The 21,781-nt window shown below is 37.6% G+C and overlaps 1 protein-coding gene across 3 annotated transcripts in view; it reads left to right on the top strand.

Moving 5' to 3' along the window:
• Positions 1–21,432, top strand: part of LOC127795933 (uncharacterized) — a 41,316-nt gene extending 19,884 nt beyond the window's left edge. Inside the window, exons 10-16 of one of the 3 annotated variants that reach the window (XR_008021892.1) lie at positions 8,603–9,391; positions 9,633–9,684; positions 13,404–13,444; positions 13,576–13,703; positions 13,922–14,026; positions 14,147–14,348; positions 20,321–21,432. Coding sequence is in view for 1 of the 3 variants with exons in the window: in XM_052327915.1 (XP_052183875.1) it covers positions 9,633–9,684; positions 13,404–13,409 (58 nt within the window). In the remaining 2 variants the exon portion in view is untranslated. Of the gene's footprint in view, positions 1–8,602; positions 9,392–9,632; positions 9,685–13,403; positions 13,445–13,575; positions 13,840–13,921; positions 14,027–14,146; positions 14,349–20,320 lie in introns of those variants that run through there. The other 2 variants (XR_008021891.1, XM_052327915.1) reach the window with 2 other exon arrangements.
• The last annotated feature ends 349 nt before the right edge of the window (positions 21,433–21,781 follow it).

Below are 21,781 nucleotides of genomic sequence, written 5' to 3'. Positions count from 1 at the left end.
TTGAATGGATTGCCCATATGCTCATCAGGAGGCAGGGCATGCAACCGGGAGTGGGATGACTCATGCGACATCAGTTTAGACGCGGGCCCCATTTCAGCCTTTACCTCCACCTTCAGGTGGTAGGGGTCGAGGAGGTAGAGACTAGGGGTGGCCATGTTGTAACGCCTCATTGTCTCAAATAACACGGTAGGTTTACACCTAATTGCCCAAGAGGCGTTAGGAAACCCTAGCAGCGAAAACATTGGATCGAACCTGCCGAAATATTTATAGGGTTCCCATGCAAGCTAAATATGCACAAACCTTTCGTTAAGACAAAATATGAATCTAGCATAACAAAACGAAGTACAATCTTTGAATAGGTACATCGCTTCTGAAATAAAATTACATAAAATGACAAAAAGGAACTTAAACATCCACAGACTCTTTTCCATTTGTCTCCCTCGCTTCCTTAGTCCCTGGCACACCAAACATTCCTGGAACGCAGAACGTTCCAGGGGCATCAACCCAAGTCCTGTGGAGACATCACAAGGTTGAGGAAGCTACTTGGGAAAGGGAAGAAGAGATCCGGCAAAATTATTCAAACCTATTTGACTTTATGGAGACTTAAGGAAATTTTGGGGACAAAATTTATTTTAAGGGGGGGAGGATGTAATACCCCAAAAATCTAATGTAGAGATTGGATAATGCAATAAAGTGTTTTAATGGAAGTTTTGGATTTTAGTGCAAATGGAAATGGTTTAAGGGACCTGAATGCAAATAAGAAAGGATAACTTCTCCAACAATAAGAATATTTGTAATTATGAGTGCTTATTTAAGAAGCCTTGAGATGGAGAAATTGGATTGGAGAGTTAACTTAAAAGTCTTAAGAGTTTTGGTGATAACAATAATTACTTACACCTTAAAGTCAAAGTAAATAAACTTGGAAGAATTCCATTGGTTCACCAAAAGAAAGGGATAAGAAGGGTTGCTTTGCAAGCCACGTAAAGGGCAATTGGAGGCATGAGATTGGAAGAATGAAAAGCTTTCAAAAGAAGAAAGAATCAAATGGTAGAATTTTCAAGGATAGCCATCATTACTAGGGTAGAAAATAGCCAACCTAAGAATATAAGTGTAATCTTGTAACTTGGGGATAAAAGACTATAAAAGGGGTAGAAAGGAAGGCCACGTAGAGCAAAAAGTGGGAGAGAAAAGCAAAAGAAAGAAGGATTTAAAGAAAGAAAGCAAAGGAAGCCAAATAGGGAGACTAGATTGAGAAATCACCAAAAACGGAGGAGGAACCAAAAAGGTAAGCCATTTTTCTTTCCGTAGGGTTGTAGTACTCTGAAAGGGGAGTCCGTAGGTTCAAACGGAGGTCAAATCGGAGTTAAAATGAAGAAGTTATGGCCGTTTTAAATTTCGAAAGAAAAATTCGTACGAACTAGGGGGGTCTGGCGCGTGTAACACACGCTCCTGCCGCAGCTGCGCGTGGCCGCGCATGGCCACCCTCCTGGTGGCGCGTGAGGGCGCGTGGCAGGGTCTTTTGCTCTGAAATTTTTATGGTTTTCTCCTTAAATGATTTCCTATGATCCTATGTAAAAATATTTTAGTTTGGTGACTCTAACTGTATGTAACTGTAGTTTAAAATGGCTTAATTTCATAAAATCGGTGGTTCAACAAGAAATACAGCAAATGTGAGTGGTTTTCTACATCATTTGTGCTTCATATTGATCATCCTTTGAATCATTTGTGTTATATGTGGACATACTCACTTACTTCCTTTGTTTAGCATGTTATTTCACTTATTTCATCATTTCATGGCATGTGGTTGTTTGTGGCAAGTTAGTGGCCGCCATGAGTGACTCGCAGAGTCACGTATGCGTGTTTGAGGTGAGCATGGCGTGCGCGGGGGTGATTGCAACACCCTGGCATGGCTTCTACAAAGGGGGTTTCATTTCTGCATACTTGCATTTTCATATATGAGCTATTCTTTTCTTGAAACCATCTCACTTAGATGCCAATATCTAACACGGGTTGATGCCCCTGGAACGTTCTGCGTTCTAGGTATGTTTGGTGTATCAGGAGCTAAGGAAGCGAGGGAGGCAAACGAGAATGAGTCTGTGGATGTTTAAATGCTTTTTTGTCATTTTATGTAATTTTATTTCAGAAGCGATGTACTTATTTGGGTTGAATCCAAGTGAGATGGTTTCAAGAAGAGAATAGCTCATGTATGAAAATGCAACTATGCAGAAATGAAACCCCCTTTGTGAAAGCCATGCCAGGGTGTTGCAATCTCCCTCGCGCACACCATGCTCATCTTAAACACACATATGTGACTCCGTGAGTCACTCATGGCGACCACTAACTTGCCACAAACAATCACATGCCATGAGAGCAAGTGAGTATGTCCACATTCAACACAAATGGTTCAAGCAATGATCAATATGAAGCACAAATAATGCAAGAAACCACTCACTCTTGCTGTATTTCTTGTCGGTCCACCGTTTTTACGAAATTAAGCCCTTTTAAGCTGCAGTTACATACAGTTCGGGTCACCAAACTAAAATATTTTTACATAGGATCATAGGAAATCATTTAAGGAGAAAACCATAAAAATTTCAGAGCAAAAGGCCCTGCCACGCGCCCTCATGCGCCACCAGGAGGGTGGCCACGCGCGGCCACGAGCAGCTGCGGCAGGCGCGTGTGTTACACGGGCCGGACCCCCTGGTTCTTACGGATTTTTCTTTCGAAGTTTAAAACGGCCATAACTTCTTCATTTTAACTCTGATTCGACTTCCGTTTGAACCTACGGACTCCCCTTTTAGAGTACTACGACCCTACGGAAAGAAAAGTGGCTTACCTTTTTGGTTCCTCCTCCGTTTTTGGTGATTTCTCAATCTGGTCTCCCTATTTGGCTTCCTTTGCTTTCTTTCTTTGAATCCTTCTTTCTTTTGCTTTTCTCTCCCACTTTTTGATCTACGTGGCCTTCCTTTCTTACCCTTTTATAGTCCTTTATCCCCAAGTTTCAAGATTACACTTTTCTTCTTAGGTTGGCTATTTTCTACCCTAGTAATGATGGCTATCCTTGAAAATTCTACCATTTGATTCTTTCTTCTTTTGAAAGCTTTTCATTCTTCCAATCTCATGCCTCCAATTGCCCTTTACGTGGCTTGCAAAGCAACCCTTCTTATCCCTTTCTTTTGGTGAACCAATGGAATTCTTCCAAGTTTATTTACTTTGACTTTAAGGTATAAGTAATTATTGTTATCACCAAAACTCTTAAGACTTTTAAGTTAACTCTCCAATCCAATTTCTCCATCTCAAGGCTTCTTAAATAAGCACTCATAATTACAAATATTCTTATTGTTAGAGAAGTTATCCTTTCTTATTTGCATTCAGGTCCCTTAAACCATTTCTATTTGCACTAAAATCCAAAACTTCCATTAAAATACTTTATTGCATTATCCAATCTCTACATTAGATTTTTGGGGTATTACACATGTGGGAGGCAACACTGGGGGGTATGCAAGGGTCTTTGCCATGACGCCTCAGGATGCTGAGGTCAGTAATGCTGTTGTCACAGGTATGATTTCCATTTCACATATTGATGCCTTGGTTTTGTTTGACCCAGGGTCTACACATTTTTATGTATCACGAGAGTTTGCCCCACGTCTAGGTATGGAACCTTCATCTCTAAAGCAACCTATGATGGTAGCTACCCCTATTGGTAACTCTTTGGTAGTGGACACGGTGTATTGGGGTTGTGTGGTCATTGTGGCCAGGCGAGACACGATAGTTGACTTAATCTTGCTAGGGAATATGGGATTTGATAGCATATTAGGGATGGATTGGTTTGCCTCTCGTCATGTCACCTTAGATTGTAGGTAAAAGAAGGTGTGCTTTGACCCTCTTATTGGAGATCGATTTTGCCTTTAGTGGGATCAACCCCCTGTGGCTAAGGACGTTATATCTGTATTGAAGGTGAGACATCTATTGAATGAGGGGTGTCAAGCATTCCTAGTGTTGGTGCGGGAGACTTATGAGTCAGAAGGTGAGATAGGGCAGGTGCTAGTAGTGAGGGAGTATCTAAATGTATTTCCTGATGATTTGTCGGGGGTACCGCTAGAGCGGGATATAGAGTTTTGTATAGATTTAGCCCTGGAGACTCGACTGATTTCAATATCTCCTTATCGTATGGTTCCAACCGAGCTGAAGGAACTTAAAGTACAAATCCAAGACCTTCTGTCTAAGGGCTTCATTCGTCCAAGTACCTCGCCATGGGGAGCACCTGTGCTCTTTGTGAAGAAGAAGGATGGAATTATGAGGCTTTGTATCGACTATAGGCAGTTGAACAAGGCCACTATCTGGAATAGCTATCCATTACCTCTCATAGATGACCTATTTGACCAGTTGCAAGGTGCCCAGTGTTTTTCCAAGATTGACCTAAGATCGGGTTATCACCAACTTCGTATTAGGGGAGATGACATCCCTAAGATTGCCTTTAGAACTCGATACGGTCACTATGAGTTTTTAGTAATGTCCTTTGGCCTTACGAATGCCCTGGCGGCGTTTATGGACCTCATGAACAGAGCATTTAGACCGTACCTTGATCGCTTCGTCATTGTGTTTATTGATGACATATTGATTAACTCGAGGAGCCAAGAGGAGCACGAACAACACCTTAGGGTAGTGCTTCAAACCTTGTGAGAACATAAGCTATATGCTAAGTTTTCGAAGTGTGAGTTCTAGTTGGATAGCGTGGCGTTTTTGGGCCATGTGGTGTCCAAGGAGGGCATCATGGTTGACTCTAAGAAGATTGAGGCCGTGGAGGAGTGGTCTAGGCCTACCTCAGTTAGCGAGATACGTAGCTTCTTAGGTCTAGCGGGTTATTATCGTCGGTTCGTCAAGGATTTTTCAAAGATAGCCACTCCATTAACTCGTTTGACTCAAAAGGATGTCAAGTTCGAGTGGTCTGGTGCTTGTGAGGAGAGTTTCCTAAGACTTAAGGGGAGTTTGACTACAGCTCCAGTGTTAGCCTTACGTTCAGGGGAGGGTGGTTATGTGGTTTTTTGCGATGCCTCTAGGATTGGACTTGGTTGTATTCTAACGTAGCATGGCTGGGTCATTGCCTATGTCTCAAGGCAGTTGAAGAGGTATGAACAAAACTACCCCACCTATGACCTAGAGATGGCAGCAGTAGTGTTCGCTCTTAAGTTGTGGCGACACTACCTATACGGTAAGACTTGCGAAATCTATACCGATCACAAGAGTCTTAAATATATATTTGAGCAGAAGGACCTAAACTTAAGATAGAGATGGATGGAGCTCCTCAAGGATTACGATTACACCATTCTATACCACCCGGGTAAAGCCAATGTAGTAGCTGACGCTCTAAGTAGGAAGTCGATGGGCAGCCTAGCCCACATTGTTAAGGTTAGGAGACCTCTAATACGTGAACTGCATAGTCTGGAAATGAGTGGTATGTGCTTCGGGTTGGGCGATACGGATGTGTTCTTGGTTCATATCCAACTTCGTTCCACTTTAGTAGAGGAAATCAAGGCGGCTTAGTCTAGTGATCCATCCTTGGCCAAGTTAATGGAGGTAGCCCGTAAAGGTAAAGTTAGTGAAGGCAAGGCTAAGGAGTTTATGGTGGACTCTGAAGGGGTTTTAAGGTGCGGGGCTCGCTTATGCGTTCCTGATGTGGATGGCCTAAGGCAGCATGTGCTGAGAGAGGTGCATCATTTGATATACACCATGCACCCTGGTGCAAACAAGATGTATCGGGATGTTAAGATGTTATATTGGTGGAATAAATTGAAGGAGGATGTGACAAAGTTTGTAAGTCGATGTGCGGTGTGTCAACAAATGAAAACTGAACATCAGAAGCCAAGTGGGGAGCTTCAAAGGATACCGATCCCTGAATGGAAGTGGGAGAGACTCACCATGGATTTTGTCGTAGGATTACCGACATCCAGGAAGGGTAGCAATTCTATATGGGTAGTTGTAGATAGATTAACCAAGAGCGCCTTATTCATACATGTAAACACCAATTATACAGTACCTCAATATGTTCAGAAATACCTAGATTACATGGTTAGGTTGCATGGTGTACCACTATCCATTATCTCCAATCGAGGGCCTCAGTTTACCGCTCGATTCTGGAGAGAGTTCCAAAAGGCGCTAGGGACGGAGTTGAACTTTAGCATAGCATTCCACCTTCAGACTGATGGGTAATCTGAGCGGACCATTCAAATCCTAGAAGATATACTTAGATCGAGTGCCATGGATTTCTGGGGTGACTGGGAGAAGAACCTATCGTTAGTCGAATTCACATATAACAATAGCTATCACTCTAGCATCTAGATGGCTCCATATGAGACACTTTATGGTAGGCGATGTAGGACTCCAGTAGGATGGTTCGAGGTAGGCGAGGTTCAACTGGTTGGGCTAGCTAAAGTCCATGAGACTATGGAATAGATTTGATTGATTAGAGAGAGGCTGTTGGCAGCCTAGAGTCGACAGAAGTCCTATGCGGATCGTCGTAGGCGTCCCTTAGAGTTTGGAGTCGGAGATAGAGTATATCTTAAGGTGTCACCTATGAAATGGGTGTTGAGGTTCGGCAAGAAAGGCAAGCTTAGCCCTAGGTACATTGGTCCATTTGAGATTTTGGACCGAGTGGGTGCAGTGGCATACTGATTAGACCTCCCTTCTGCTTTCGCAAGTATCCATCCGGTGTTCCATGTGTTTATGCTAAGGAAGCATGAACCCGATCCATATCAAGTCCTGCCCCCATCGACCATGGAGATAGTGCAAATAGACAAGGATCTTAGCCATGAGGAGCAACCAGAGCGCATCGTTGGTAGGCAAGTAAGAAGGTTTCGAAACAAGGATATTGTCTACGTAAAGGTGGTTTGGCAAAACCACATGGAGGATGAGGCCACGTTGGAATCAGAAGGCGCCATGAGAAAGAAGTATCCCTATTTGTTTGGCACCTAGAGTATAGCCAAAATTCGAGGGCAAATTTTCTATAAGGGGGTGAGATTGTAAGGCCCAACTTTTGGGCCTTATTTTGAGAAGGCCTAAGAAGGCAAAGTCAAGCCCATAAGGCTATATAAAAGCCTTAGGGCTCCCAGATTAGCCCCTCTTTTCTTCTTCTTCTCTGCCATTCTAGCGAGATCTCTCTCTCTCTCTCAACCGATTTTGGGCAATCTAACCGTCGGATCCTAAATCCGACCACATTTTCACCTTGAAATCGACCCCGATCTACAACAAGGTAAGCTTTTTATTTTCATTAGCTTTATTCTTAGCATAAAATCGTGATTTATGTATGTATATACATGTGGGTTGGGTTGACTGAGACTTTAAACTTAGATCTACAAAGATCTAGCCGTTAGATCTTGCTGGTTTTTGGATATGTTAGTCAATGGAGTTAGGGTTGTTGAATGGCTGCCTTGGATCGTTGGAAAACGTTGGCCGACGGCGGCAATAGTGTGTTTTGTATTCTGGCCGAAATTTAAAAGTTAGATCTTGATGGTTTTTGGGTATGTTGGTCTATGAGGGTAAAGGTGTTGAGTGGTGGTCTCGGATTGCCGGAAAATGTGACCGGCGGTGTCAAATAGCTTAGTTTCAAATCTGGCCAGAATTTTAAAAATCAGATCTACGGAAATCCAGCCGTTAGATCTGGCTCATTTGTGTATATATTGACCTCCATTGCTAGGCGCTTCTAATGGTAGGTTCTGATCGTCGAAATATTTGGCGAGCAGTGGCCGGAAGTGGACACCGACAGTGTGGTGGGCCTAGGTTATTTTATTTTGGAGTTTTGGGCCGTTAGGGCAGCATTTGGATCGATCCAAATCCTAGAGAATTTAAATTTTGTATTTAATTGATTCTTATGTAATTTGATAATTTTCTTAGGTGATTTTGACGTGCCCCAGCCGAGAGGCGTTTGAGGGAATCCTGCCTTTTCTATAACACTATGAGTGGGTAATTTGTATTATGTTGGTATTTGTTGCATTCCTATCTTTCATTATTCTAGTATTCTATATATACTATTCATGACTTCGTTGTGAATTGCATACGGGGAACTTAGAATCCATATTATTTGTTTTGCACATATTGACACCTACGATTGATTGCATTTCTCTTAATGTGTATTGTGGATATTGATACCTGTATGTGATATATTACATATGGCATTGATAATACTAAATGTTGGTATGAAATGTGTGTTAAATGGAGTAACAGTTAGAACCCTGTATCGCTAACCACAGTAAGAGTTAGTTGTTGGTGCACAACATATGTGTTAGGGTGTGAGATAGTCCACCCTGGATGGGCGTGAGATAGTCCGCCATCCTTGTTTATATCCGGCGTGAGATAGTCTGCCGAAGTGGATCTTGATGGCGTTGAGATAGTCCTGCACCAAGGAAATAATATGTGTGAATTCTGGTTCTAAATGGTTTACTCCCAGTGTGCATATCATTCATCATCTCTCATTCGGTATTATGTATTACTTGAAATGTTCTGGCATGATGATCTATATTGTTGCATTAATTTTGTATTTTCCTCCCATTATAATGCTTGTTACCCCTCACTAAGCCAGTGTCAGACTTACCCCTCAATATTTCAGATTTTGTAGGTTGACATCATTTTGACGGTAGGAGTTGTGGTAGATGATTCTACTTCATTCACTCTAGACGTGCTCCGGCTACAGCACATGCATCTCATCTCATGGGTTGAGTATAGGGAAGTTAATATCCCTTTCGTATGTAAAGTGAGAAATTTTGAATATTGAAAATATGTAATGGATTTATTTCTTGGTGGGCACTTCAATATCAGTTAATGAAAATGCATTTATTTTGTAGTGTATATAAGGTTGTTAAATGTTTGAAGGATTATGTGTATAGTAAGACTTACTATTCCCCGTTGGAGTTCGTGGCTTCTAGGGGGATGGTGCCAGTCACGATCTCGGATTTTTGGTTGTGACAAACTAGGACCGAGAGAGAAAGAGACCGAACTTCGACTTCGAGTCTTCCTTCGACTTCGAGAGAGAGAGAGAGAGAGACCCACAAACCAAACCCTAATCGGAACCAAAACCCTATCATCAGTCCGTTGCCATTTGTAATCTCCTCCTCACTTTTGCCTTCCGCCTCCTTTCCCTTTGTTGTCAGCCGTCGACCGACAACTATCCTTTGCCACAAACCCCAAATCGGAACTAAAACCCTACCGTTGGTGTCGATAATCTCCTTCGTCGCCTTTGCCTTCCGTTGCCGTTCCCTTTGCCGTCAGCCGTTAATCGAAGAATGTCCTTCTCCGTCCCCTTCGTCAGACCCACATCGACGACCCACTCCATTCCTTGTTTCTTCCTTTCCTTGTGCTTTGATGACCGACCCGCACCAACAATCGACCATCGACAGAGGTTAGTTTCGACTTTTAGTTACGTTAGAGTTTAGGATTTTTCAATTTTTTTGACTTTCAATTAAGTTAGTTTCTTAATGTACATATGGATTTTTTTTAATTTTCTTGACTTTCAGTTAGGTTAGTTCCTTTCCTTGTTCCTTTTGGTATGGTTTTTTAGACTTTCAGTTAGTTTCGACAATCGACAAAGGTTAGTTGTGTGTACTTGCTTGGGACTAATTTTTTCAATAATTTTGTAACAGGCTGATGTACAGTTCTCGTCTCAAAATGGCTTCAACGTCATCATATTGCAATGTAAGTACTATGCGATGACATTGCATGCAAACATAAATGTTTATCAAGAAAAAGATATTTTGGCGATTCTTATGCTACTAATGTTTGCCCCTCGTGAATGTAAAAGAAATAGGTTAATTGTACGATTGACTTCCGTATTTATGGGAATTAGTATACTTCTGCATAAATTATGTGATACTAGAAGATCCAGTACTATGTATATGCGTGTAATTTATAGGTGTTTTTTTCCAAAGAAGCTAGTTCTACGAGCTAATGGAGTTTGAGAAGGGACAATATAGTTTTTGGAAACTTCATTGAGAGTGCTTGTTGGTTTGACGAAAGATTATTCTAGTAAGGTATCTCTTTAAACAATATTCAAGGGAACCCTTCTTTTTGTATGCTTACAAATTATATATTATAGGTTTTTTTACAGAGCTTCTAAGAGACTGAAATTAGAAGAGCCCTTGAGGTTTGTATAGTTAAGCATGGTTTTGATGAGGCATAGTTGTTATGAGCCAGAATATGTGCCTTTTGCTTATACTTTTCTAATTGTTCCAGTATATCACACTGCCTTACATGCATGGTTTTTCCTCCTTACATTTTAATTTACTTACATTTCTTTTAGTTATATCTTAATGCACATTATCTTTAATTCTGAAAATTTTAAGGGAAGGAATAAGCATTTCCTAATCCAATTATTCAAACTATAATAGAATCCCAATTTATTGCTTTCTGATATGTGAATGCTCATTACCTCCTTAAGATCACGAATGTTCCTTGGCCACAAATGCCCCATGTCAAGTAAGTTGTAATCTTACACATTTTGCAGTGGTTTAACATATTTTCAACCCATTGATTTTAAGATTTCCCAAGGGTTCTTAGTTTTTAGCTACCCCTTAACTCTTTCAAAGAGTTAACCATTTACCATGCACACTGGACATTTACAAATCACTAGTGGCTTTGGTTTCGCTCATACAGACTTTTACACAATTCATTCATCATTCTCTAAGACATAAATCAAATGGCAACAATAACAAGAAGACATTTAAACTCGCTCTTTTAATACATTTTAATTACAATTGTATTAATTTTAGATGGCAAGAGAAGAAGACACCAGTCTCACCACAAACATCCTTGCCGATGATAGTTTAAGGCTTGCACCAATAGCAACACCAAGTCAACCTCAAGATGATACATGTTCAACATCATTTGGAAAGTCAAAGAGAAAAACAATCAAATCTAGGTCACATGTATGGGATCATTTTGCCAAATTTGTAAATTTTGAGGGTGGAATTAAATGGAAATGCAATTATTGTTCTAGGGAGTTCCATTATGATCCCCAAAAAAATGGGACTACGGCTTTAAGGAATCATATGGTATCTTGTAAAAACACCCTCATGCTATGGAAACCCATCAAATACAATTACACTTGCAATCAACTTCAAGGGGGGGGTGAGAGAGACGGTGAGAGTATGGGTGCACTTGTTAATTGGAAATTTGATTAAGTGCTTGCTAGAAAGGCTTTAGCTCATATGGTGATGGTAGATGAGTTGCCTTTCAAATTTGTTGATCGTGAAGGGTTTAGGCACTTCATGATTGTTATTTCGGATTCCTTCTCATTGGACTATTTCTTGTGACTGTTTTGAGTTATGCAATGAAGAGGTTGAATTTGATGAATGAGTTAAAAAATTCTTGTCAAAAGAGTTTGTTTAACCATTGACACTTGGACCTTTATTCAAATGATTAATTATATGTGTTTGACGGCTACTATATTGACAACAATTGGACGTTGAAGAAAAAATCTTAAACTTTTGTCCAATATCTAGTCATAAAGGTGATGCCATTTCAATGGCAATTGAGAAATGTCTCATGGGATGGAAACTTAGAGTTTTTACTTTGATGATGGATAATGCTAGTTCAAATGATGTTGTTAATTTCAGGAAAAAAAATGGCAAAATGGGATGCTAGCATTATGAATGGTCATTATTGGCATATAAGGTGTGCAACTCACATAATAAATCTAGTTGTACAACATTGTTTGAAAGATCTAAATGAAATGACAACAAGAGTTAGGGATGTGGTGAGATATATTAGACAATTACCAGCAAGAATGAAAAAATTTAAAGAATGCGTTGAATTGGAAAAAATAGAATGTAAGGGCTTGTTGTCATTGGACATTGCAACTATATAGAACTCCAGCTACTTGATGTTAGAGACCACTCAAAAGTTTGAGAGGGCTTTTGAGAGATTTAATGGAAGATCCTTGTTTTAGGATTGATCTTGGTACGAGTAATTGGAATACTGACTTGCAACAAGTTTTTACTATTGATGGGAGACTCAAGCTAGAGGATTGGACGAAGGTTAGAAAGTTTGTTACATTGTTGCAACAGTTTTTTGAGCTAACTTTGCAGGTATCGGGTTCATCATATGTCACCTCCAACACATTTGTCTCTTACAGGAATGGCAGGAGGGTGACAATTTTGAGTTGAGTGAAATGGCAGGAAGAATGAAAGAAAAGTTTGATAAATATTGGGGGGATCCAGGCAAAATAAATCACTTAATTTACATTGTTGTGGTGCTTGATCCTAGGAACAAATTAGAATTATGGAGTATGCACTTCAAGAGATTTATCTGGGTGAGGAAGGAGTTGCTACAGTTTTGTCGTTGAAAATTGCCACATATGCTTTGTATGAGGAGTATAAACAAAAAGTTGGTACCTCGAGGTGAAGTAGGAGAGCCATCTAAAGTTTCTACTCCAATTCGTAAGAACAAACCTGCTTATTTATCACTTCAAAAAGCATAAGTCTGCCAGTGGTAATGGTTTTACTAATGCGTATTCAGAATTGGATAAGTATTTCAGTGAAGTGCGCGAGAAGGAAAATGATGACTTTGACATTTTGAAAGGGTGGAAAGCTAATTGTGATCGACTTTATATTCTATCATCAATGGCTCGTGATGTGTTAGCAATTTCAGTTTCTATTGTTGCGTCTGAGTCTGCCTTTAGCACTGGGGGTCGAGTATTTGATCTATTTAGGAGTTCTCTATATTCTAAAGTTGTTGAAAGTTTGATTTGTATGCAAGATTGGATTCAGACATCTACCATCCCAATGAGTGTTGAAGAAGATTTGGATCATGTTGAAAAACTTGAAAAAGGTAAACTCAGTTTTACTCCTTTTTAAAAAAAAATTAGTTCAATACTTGTTAGTTTGAAATTAATTAATTAATTTTGTGTATTGATTTTAGAATTGGCAAAGGTTACCGTAAATAGCCCCGCACCTATTGAAATTTAGAATTTTGAAGATCTCATGCATTTGTAAATATATATATTTTCTACTATATTGTTGTTTAAGTTTTAAATTTTGTTATTGAGTTAATGTTTGTTGTATTGTTTTGTTCATATTGTCTAGTTATATTACTCTTCAACCATTTTTAGGTGTCGAATAATTTCAAATTGATCTGAAGGAGGAATTAGGTAGATGGCAACCAATACCAAAAAGGAAAAAAATATTCCCAAAACTGTTTTTAGAACTTGAAACTGTTGAAATTTTTTATTTGTTGAAACTATGAACTTCTAGCTTATTTTATCATTTTTATATAACTATGAACTTTGTTGTAAGCTGATTGTAAGCTTGATTGTACTGTATTTCTTTAATAGGTATGAATTCTTCATATCTTACCTAAGCTTTTGATATTGTTGTTTGTTATGAAATACTTACCTCTTGATTTTTATGTTTTCGTAGACATAGAAGCAAAAGCTGCTATTACTTTTAGTGCTTTACAGGTATGTTTTTGTAAACTACTGGCTTCTTACTTATTTTTGTTTCTTGCTTATTTTTGTTTGTTCCTTAGGTAGTTTGTAAACTACTGACTTTTTGCTTCTCTGAATTTTGCCTATTCTTATTTGTGATTTAGGTCATCAAACTCATCAGTCATCACCATGTGATCCAAAACCATCTCCGTTAAGCTATGCACAGCATGAGCACGTATGTGGGAGTGGGAGCCTGGGAGCCATTTGGGGCTTCGATTCGACAAAAAGTCAGGTGATTTGTACATTTTTTTTTTGTTATTTTGGGCTGATGAAGGTGTGTCAACTTTCAAATTGGTTCCATGTATTTTCTTTTTACAGTAACCTCCATATGAACTTGCTCAGGGTTTATTAACTGTCACTAGGGGAGAGTGTCACTGGAACAGTTTTAGGATTTAGACTTGTGTTATTGTGTTATATGTCACACATTATGTATTTTGATCCCTTCTCTAGGACCCAGTTTCATCTTGTAAAAACTAACTTTGCCAACTGCTGAAATGATGCACTGCATTGGTTTGGAGTTCAAGTGTGAAACACAAGCCACAAAGAGTAGGCAAGGTATCTAAAACTGTATCCTATATTTGGTTGTTCTCATCCATCCTTTTCTATGTTTTGTTGTTTGGCCTCTCATTCATGCAACCTGTGAAGTGTTCATGGTTGGTTATTTTTGTACACTAGGAGCATGAACTTGAAGACGAAGATGTTGTGCAGATTATTAAGAAAGTGTGATTACAGAATAACTTCACATCAGATTGCAGTCCATATTCTTATTTTGGATGTTGACAATGTCTTCAGTTGGCTGACTCGAATTCTCTATTCCCGGAGCTCTAGCGAGAGATCAATTAACAGATTCAGATGATCCATGAGAGACTGCAAAAAGGTGAACTTACTTTAATTAACATCAACTTCAGTTTGATTTATGGCACTACAGATTTATGTTCATCACTACTAAGTAGGCAGATGAATCATGCATTTCACGCAACTCCAATAATACAATGATCACTTCTTTGTATTGATAATTATAATGTTATTGTAAGTTTTGATTCAGCTATACATATATATAGTCTTAACGAGAAAAGCAACCCTTTTGGATCTTGATTTTAGATCCTGCCAAGCATCTTTTGCTATGTTTTTTTTTTCTTTTCAGTTTTCTGCTAATTAAAGCATCAATTCTGTTTGTTTTTCTTTTTTTGGCTGTGTTTGTGTTTCAATTCAATGATAAGAGATGATGTATGATTTTTTGTTGACTGTGCACATGGCTGCAATAGTTATAGTGTTTCAAAAGTCTGCAAAGACCCCTCTCATATGTAGGAATGGTATCCCATAATACCTGTGCTGTGTCGTCTGTCTCCTATAAGTACGTCTCTTCTTGTCGTCTTGAATTAGATCCTAATTATGCATGCTCAAGTGGTGGTAGCCTAAAATCATTTACATGGATCTTCGCATTATGTGTATGAATGGTTGTTGAATGTTACTTGGCTTTACAATGGTTTTTTTTTTTTGGGTGATTTAATGCATTTTGAGTGAGAGGTCAGAAAAGTAGAAAAGAAACATTCCTTTTGCTACTTATAAACACCATTTCTTTAATATGAAGTAATTTTGATTAGTTCGGTTTCTTCAGTCTATTGAAAAGTTTGGTTTTTTTCAATTTTTTGGGTTAGTTCAGTTTTCAATTTTGGATTCGGTTGATACAGTTTTTCGGTTCAGTTCAATTTAATGCATTTTTTGGTTATCGATTAGTTCGAGTTATTTAGTCAACTTGGTTCGGTTTTGTCTCCCGATTTGATTAATTTGGTTAGTTGATTTTAGTCGATTTGATAATCGAACTGATCATTTGTACACCCTTACCAGTACCCATCTTTTACTTGGATTATGTTCTTTTAGCTTACTTATCTCTAGGAACCCTAGGGGATATTATGGATTTGAATTCTTAGGTTTAACTGGTAATTTGGGATAATCTTATGCGTTGATCGATGCTTTAACATCTAGTGTGACTTTAGTGACGTGTCTTTTTTGTCCTATATGATTTTTTTTTTTCTTGAGTATGATCATGTGGATTATAGAAAAATGAGTTTGGTTGGTTAGAAGATCAATAAAAACTCATACAAATAGAGCAAATGGAATAAGTTTTTGACAAGAAAGATTAAAAGAAAAAAAAAATAGTGGCAAACCCTCTCAAGTGTGATGTAAATTATAAGGTTTTAGGATATAATACTTAGATAGGGATATCATTTGATATGATATTGTTATGGTCCACTACAAGGTATGAGACTTGTCCCACATCGGAAGTTTAGGCTCTTGGTGGCACGATTCTTCTCAATTCAAAGAGAAATTGAGTCGAATCTATAGGGTGAATAAAAAATCCCTTAGAATCGACACTGAGTTGAAAAAATCGACAAAGAATTGGTAGAATCGAACGAATCACAAGACTGAAATAAAGATGAGCTAAAATGTCAAAAGCTGAAAGCCTGAAACATAGAATAAAAAACGTTGCATATGAGCGTGAACTGAAACGTCAGAAGCACAGGCGAGAGTCGCGAATGTTAGACTTCAAGTTCTATTCAAGGTGCATTGCTTTCTTTTTCTTCTTCTTTGCTGTAACTGAGATCATACGAGTCTGAAGAAGAAGGTCGTGTTGCTTAAAACCAGTGATTTCATGCGTTTGGTACCTTATGGGCATGAGGTTCATGTGCTAACAAAAAGGTTGTAGGTGTGGGCGCATGAGACTCAAGCTGACTGCCAACTCCTTTTGTGGATTTTGGGGTTGTCACTTCTGAGAGAATCTCTGGCAACCTATTTTGTAGTTCTTATTGTTTTGTTTTTTATTTTCCCTTCTTGTTGCATTATAGTGCTGTGTCTTTTTTTTTTTTTTCTTTCTTTTGATTTTTTATGTTATGTTTTGTTTTTGTGATCCAATTTCTCTTCAAATTTGTTTTGTTTCTTTTAATTTTCAACTAATTCATATTATTTTTAATGTTATTTCTTTTTATATGGTGAAACTTCTAGTTGTTAACTAGTTTATATTATTTCTAGTTTCATTTTCTTTTGTGGGGTTTTATTGTTTTCTATTTCAAAAGTTTGACCTTACGTTGTTTTTCAATATTAGAATAAGAATATTGCTTTCTTTCTCATTGAATATGATGTAAAAAAAAAAAAAAAAGAGGGGATCTACAATAAAGAGTAATGATCCTACCTTAGGAATATTACTCTTGGATTAATAGAAATAGAATGAATTTAAAAGTACAACTATTGTGGACTTGAAAGATGGGGAGGGATAAATCAAATGAAACACTATTTTGCGGGTGATTATGATAATGTGGCTCCTTGTACACAATGTTCGAATAATGTTTGGGAATTTTGTATTCAGATCTTAGGAGAATTGGAAAGACAAAAGGTGAATGAAAAAGAATGTTTCCAAGAACAAGAGAAAGAAGTTCAAATGGTAGAAGGAAAAAGAAAAACTAGTATGGATGTATTTGTTACTAAAGGGAAAGAAAAATAACAAACTTTAAATAGTTAAGAAAATGGAGCTCATTGTTCATAGCATTTGTAGATTTTTGTATGAACATGCATTGCCTTTTGTTTTGGTAAAAAGTCCCCTTTTTGCTTCAATGATGGAAGCATTTGGTGAATATGGCAAGGGTTTAAAATTTTCTAGTTATCATGAGACTAGAGTTACATTTTTTAAACAGGAAGTTGACAATGTAAACTCAATGATAGATAAGTATAAAAAAGAGTGGAAAATGATCGATTGTACTTTTATGTTGGATGGGTGGATAGATAGAAAAAATAAGTCTCTTACAAACTTTTTAGTGAATAGTCCAAGTGAAACAGAGTTTCTTAAATCTATTGACACTTCATATGTTATAAAAGTTGCACAAAAGTTATTTGAGTTGATTCATTGGTGGAGGACAATGTTGTTCAAGTGGTGATTGATAGTGCTTCGGCCTACATAGCTATAGGTGACTTATTGATGAAGAAAAAAAAAATTATTTTGGTCTTCTTGTGCAACACATTGCATTGATTTGATCTTGTATGATATATGTGGGTTGCCTAAAGAAGTTTATGTATATATTTATAGACATGCTTGGATCCTTAGCATGTTTAGGAAGTTCTCTAAGAAGAGAGAGTTGAAGAGGCCAGTAGTTATAAAATTTCCCACATCATTTCTTACATTGAAGAGCTTTGAGGAAAACAAGATTCCTCTTAGGGCTATGTTTGCATCGGAAGAGCGGGCTAAAAGTCATTATACTTCTAAGGTGGATGCAATTAAAGTGGAAGTAATTTTGTTATCCGATGACAAGTTTTGGAAATCAATCAGGTATTGCTTGAAGTGTGTAAGTCCACTTGTTAGTTTTAAGACTTGTTGATGGGGATGTGAAACCGACAATGTGATACATATATGAAGCGATGGATGGGGCCAAAGGAGAAAATTGGTCAAAATTTCAACCATCGAAAGATAAAGTATGAGTGCATTTGGAACATTATTGATACAAGATGGGATTTGCAAATTCATAGGCCATTCCATGCGATGGGATATTTTCTTAATCCCAAGTAAGTTTCTAAAATCATATTTCCTATAGCTAACAAATGCTTGTATATGGTTTATTGTTTCTTGCTTGTATTATATTTTTTTATGATTTCAATATGATGAGTCTTTTAATACGAATATGAAAGTTAAAGTTGGTTTGTACAAGACAATAGAAAAGATGTATTTGGATATTAAAACACGACTCAAAATTGATGAGCAATTAGAAAAGTTTAAAAAATGAGAAGGATTGTTTGGCATGGGCATGACTACTTTAACAAAAGACAAGAAAGTATTATTTTGATTTAAAGTTTGCATTTTCAATTCGATGTGAGTTTTTCGTCCATTGACGTTATTGACCCCAAACATTTTAACGGGTCTTTATGATCCATGTGTATTTGGGGCCAGTCCTTCGCTTGCCGACGCAAGTGACCCTCAAATATTTTAACGGACTTTCTTGTCATAATGTTGTGACTCCTAACAATGGAGGAATAGGGAACGATGAGCAAAATGCTAGGGCTTTGCTTCAAACATTAAATTTATTTGATTAGAGGGATTAAAGCGAAAGGAGAAAAAAACTTGAAGTTATTTAAGTGGACTTTTAGAAGGCTGTATTTTTTTTTCCATAGATGCATTGCTAGGTTTTGAATCGTTGGAAATAGCAAGTGTTTTTCCATAAAATATCTCACTAGAGTGTTTTCCAAAAAAGCCATGCCAATTTCACGGGTTTCCTAGGTCAGACGAACACGCATGATTCGTAGTTGGTAGTCATATAGTCATAGAGGGAAAGTATTTTAATTTCTCGTGAACCCTTGGAGTGGACTTGTCAACGATTTGAGCCCAAGAAGCTTGATGAATTAGGCCCTACCAGTGTCCGAGCCAATAGCAAAGATCGGAAATGGTCTAGAATATTTCAAATTTGGCCTACATTGAGATGCCCGACTAAAATTTTTATTAAGCCCATTGCCATAGGAGTAACAATATTAGATTGGGCCATATTAGAAGCCCAAACTCGTATTAAAATTCGAAACCCTGAATCCTTAGGTCGAGCACTTATGCGAGAGATCTTCTAGTCAGGCAAGAGAAGGAGATGAGATGACGATAATTTCTAGCATAGGATCCATGGTTGACACACAGTCGGGCATGACGTCCAAACCAAAGGGTATCTTAACGGAAGCTTTCCATGATTGGAAATGACCATGATCACAATGACCACCAAAGCAATAGAAACTTGAGGAATAAGCTCTGGATGATGAATGAGTCGACAAACTCGGTTGTTCATGGATGAACATGGAGGAAACGCTTGAGAATTGCCTTGGATTGTAGAGAGAGGAAACACTTCACTATAAGACCACAACTATCCCATCATCGTTGTTGGCCTCTCAGAGATTTGGCAGTAGGTCTTCCGTCGACTTAGCTGTCGCCCAACGGTCATAGCCGTTGTCGATCTCACATCGCCATTGTCGCTTGCTTTCACCACGGCCCTACTCACCATCAACTTCTCTTATTTTTGCTAGCTTCTGTTAGAGAGATTTTCAAAAGAATGGTTGCAACCTTTCACTTGTTTGGGAAGAGATCCAAGTCAAGGAACTAGAGGATGTAACATTTTAAATTCTATTTACATGCATAAATGGTTGTAATCTCTAGTAGATAATTGTGTTTCCTTTGTTTTAAATTTAATTTAAGTGTTTATAATTTTTGGCGAAGAGGTGTACCTTTGGTAAAAAGTTGTAACACACAAGAATTAGTTATATCATTTTGTGGATAATTGTAATACATATGATTGATTGTACATTTGGTGAATGGTTGTAACATTATCTATAAATAGATTGGTGTGTTGTTGGATCAAAATACTTGAGAATTCATATGGTTTCTCTCTCCTTATCCTTCTACTATATTCTTACATAAAACTTCATAATATTTATGTATATAAAAATCAATTCTTTGTATTCTTTTACTGTAAAATTAAAATACAAAACTTCTTGTTTTTGTTATTAATTCCGTGTGTTCGGGTTTATTTTCGAAAATTACACATTCGTCAACAAACATTATTCTTGATTCCATTGTATTTTGGAGGCTTGTTTGGATCTCTTGTGCATTGTATTTTGGGACAAACAAAGTTTTAAGGAAAAGCGAGTTTTCGTGTCTTAGAATCTTTGAGTTACTGCAACATAGTTGTCGTTCCACCACCATAATTTTTCTACAATCTTAAGACTTTGTTTTTTGAAGTTGTGATGGCTCCACCGACTTCTTCTCTATGAGACTTTGCTGTTGATTTTGTGAAATTGGAGAGATTTGAATGATCTAATTTTCGTTGTTGGCAGAATAAATTACATTTTCTCCTTACCACACTTAATGTGGTATATGTGCTTACAACACCAAGACCGAAAGAAACTGAAGAAGAAAGTTTGACAAATGCAATGATAAGGCAAAAATAAGATCAAGATGACTACATTTGCAAATGCCACATTTGCAATGCTATGTCAGGTGCTCTATTTGACCAATACCATAGCAAGATGACTGCAAAAGAGATTTGTGATGCTTTGGAGGCTAAGTACATGTCTAAGGATGCCACGAGTAAGAAATTTATAACCTCTAAATTTTATCAATATCGTATGGTGGACAATAGAATAGTAATTGAACAATTTCATGAAATAGTTCACATTTATAACCAATTTCAACAATATCACATGAAAATGAACGAATTCTTTGTTGTATCATTCATCATTGATAAACTTTCTCCTGGTTGGAAAGATTATAAAACGAATCTCAAACATAGAAGGGATGATCTTTCCCGTGAGGAGTTGGGCCATCATTTTTGAATAAAAGAGGACTTTAAAGTTAATAACTCTGATAAAAACAATGGCTAATCTTCTAATGTTCATGTGGCGGATGACAGAAAATGTACTAATAAAGGAATGAAGGAAAACAAAACTCTTCAAAAAATAGCAAGAAGAGAAAATTTGACTCTGAATACGAGGACTTGAAGAAGAAAAAAATGGCCATGTTACAATTGTGGTAAAATGGGCCACATCAAAAAGGAATGCCGCCTTTTGAAGAAGCAAAAACAAGATGAAAACTCCAACTTCATGGTTATGATAAGTGAGGTGTTCGGGATGGAGAATGAAAATGAGTGGTGGATCGATTCGGGTGCCACTAGGCATGTATGTAAGAATCGAAGTCTATTTGCCACTTATAAATCTATTGAACATGGAAAAACCCTCTACATGGGAAATTCCACCATCACAGTTGTGCTTGGAAAATGCAACATCAAATTGAAATTTACTTCTGGGAAGACTCTCGCTATCACCGATGTTTACCATTTGCCGGAAGTTAGAAAGAATCTTGTGTCCGATGGTCTTCGTAATAAGTTTGGTTTGAAATTTGTATTTGAGTCAAATAAGTTTGTGTTGTCTAAGGGAAATGTCTTTGTTGGGAAAATATTCTATTGTGATGGAATGTTCATATTCAATATTATGAATAAAACTACAAATTTCGTTTATATTGTTGTTGATTCTTTATCTTTATAGCATTCACGTTTAGGACATGTTAACAATAGAATGTTACATGATATGAGTGTACTCGAATTAATTCCTAATTGCAAACATGACATGGAAGGAAAATGTAAAGTATGTACATAAACTAAGATCACAAAAACACTATTTCCTAAAATTAAAAGAAAAACCTCTTTACTTGAACTTGTGCATAGTGGTATATGCAATTTACATAGCACACCTAGTAGAGGAAGGAAATTTTATTTTGTGACTTTTATTGATGATTTTTCT

The sequence above is a fragment of the Diospyros lotus genome, chromosome 2, assembly GCF_014633365.1.
Source record: "Diospyros lotus cultivar Yz01 chromosome 2, ASM1463336v1, whole genome shotgun sequence".
Taxonomy (NCBI): domain Eukaryota; kingdom Viridiplantae; phylum Streptophyta; class Magnoliopsida; order Ericales; family Ebenaceae; genus Diospyros; species Diospyros lotus.
This window is presented reverse-complemented; position numbering and strand designations above follow the sequence as displayed.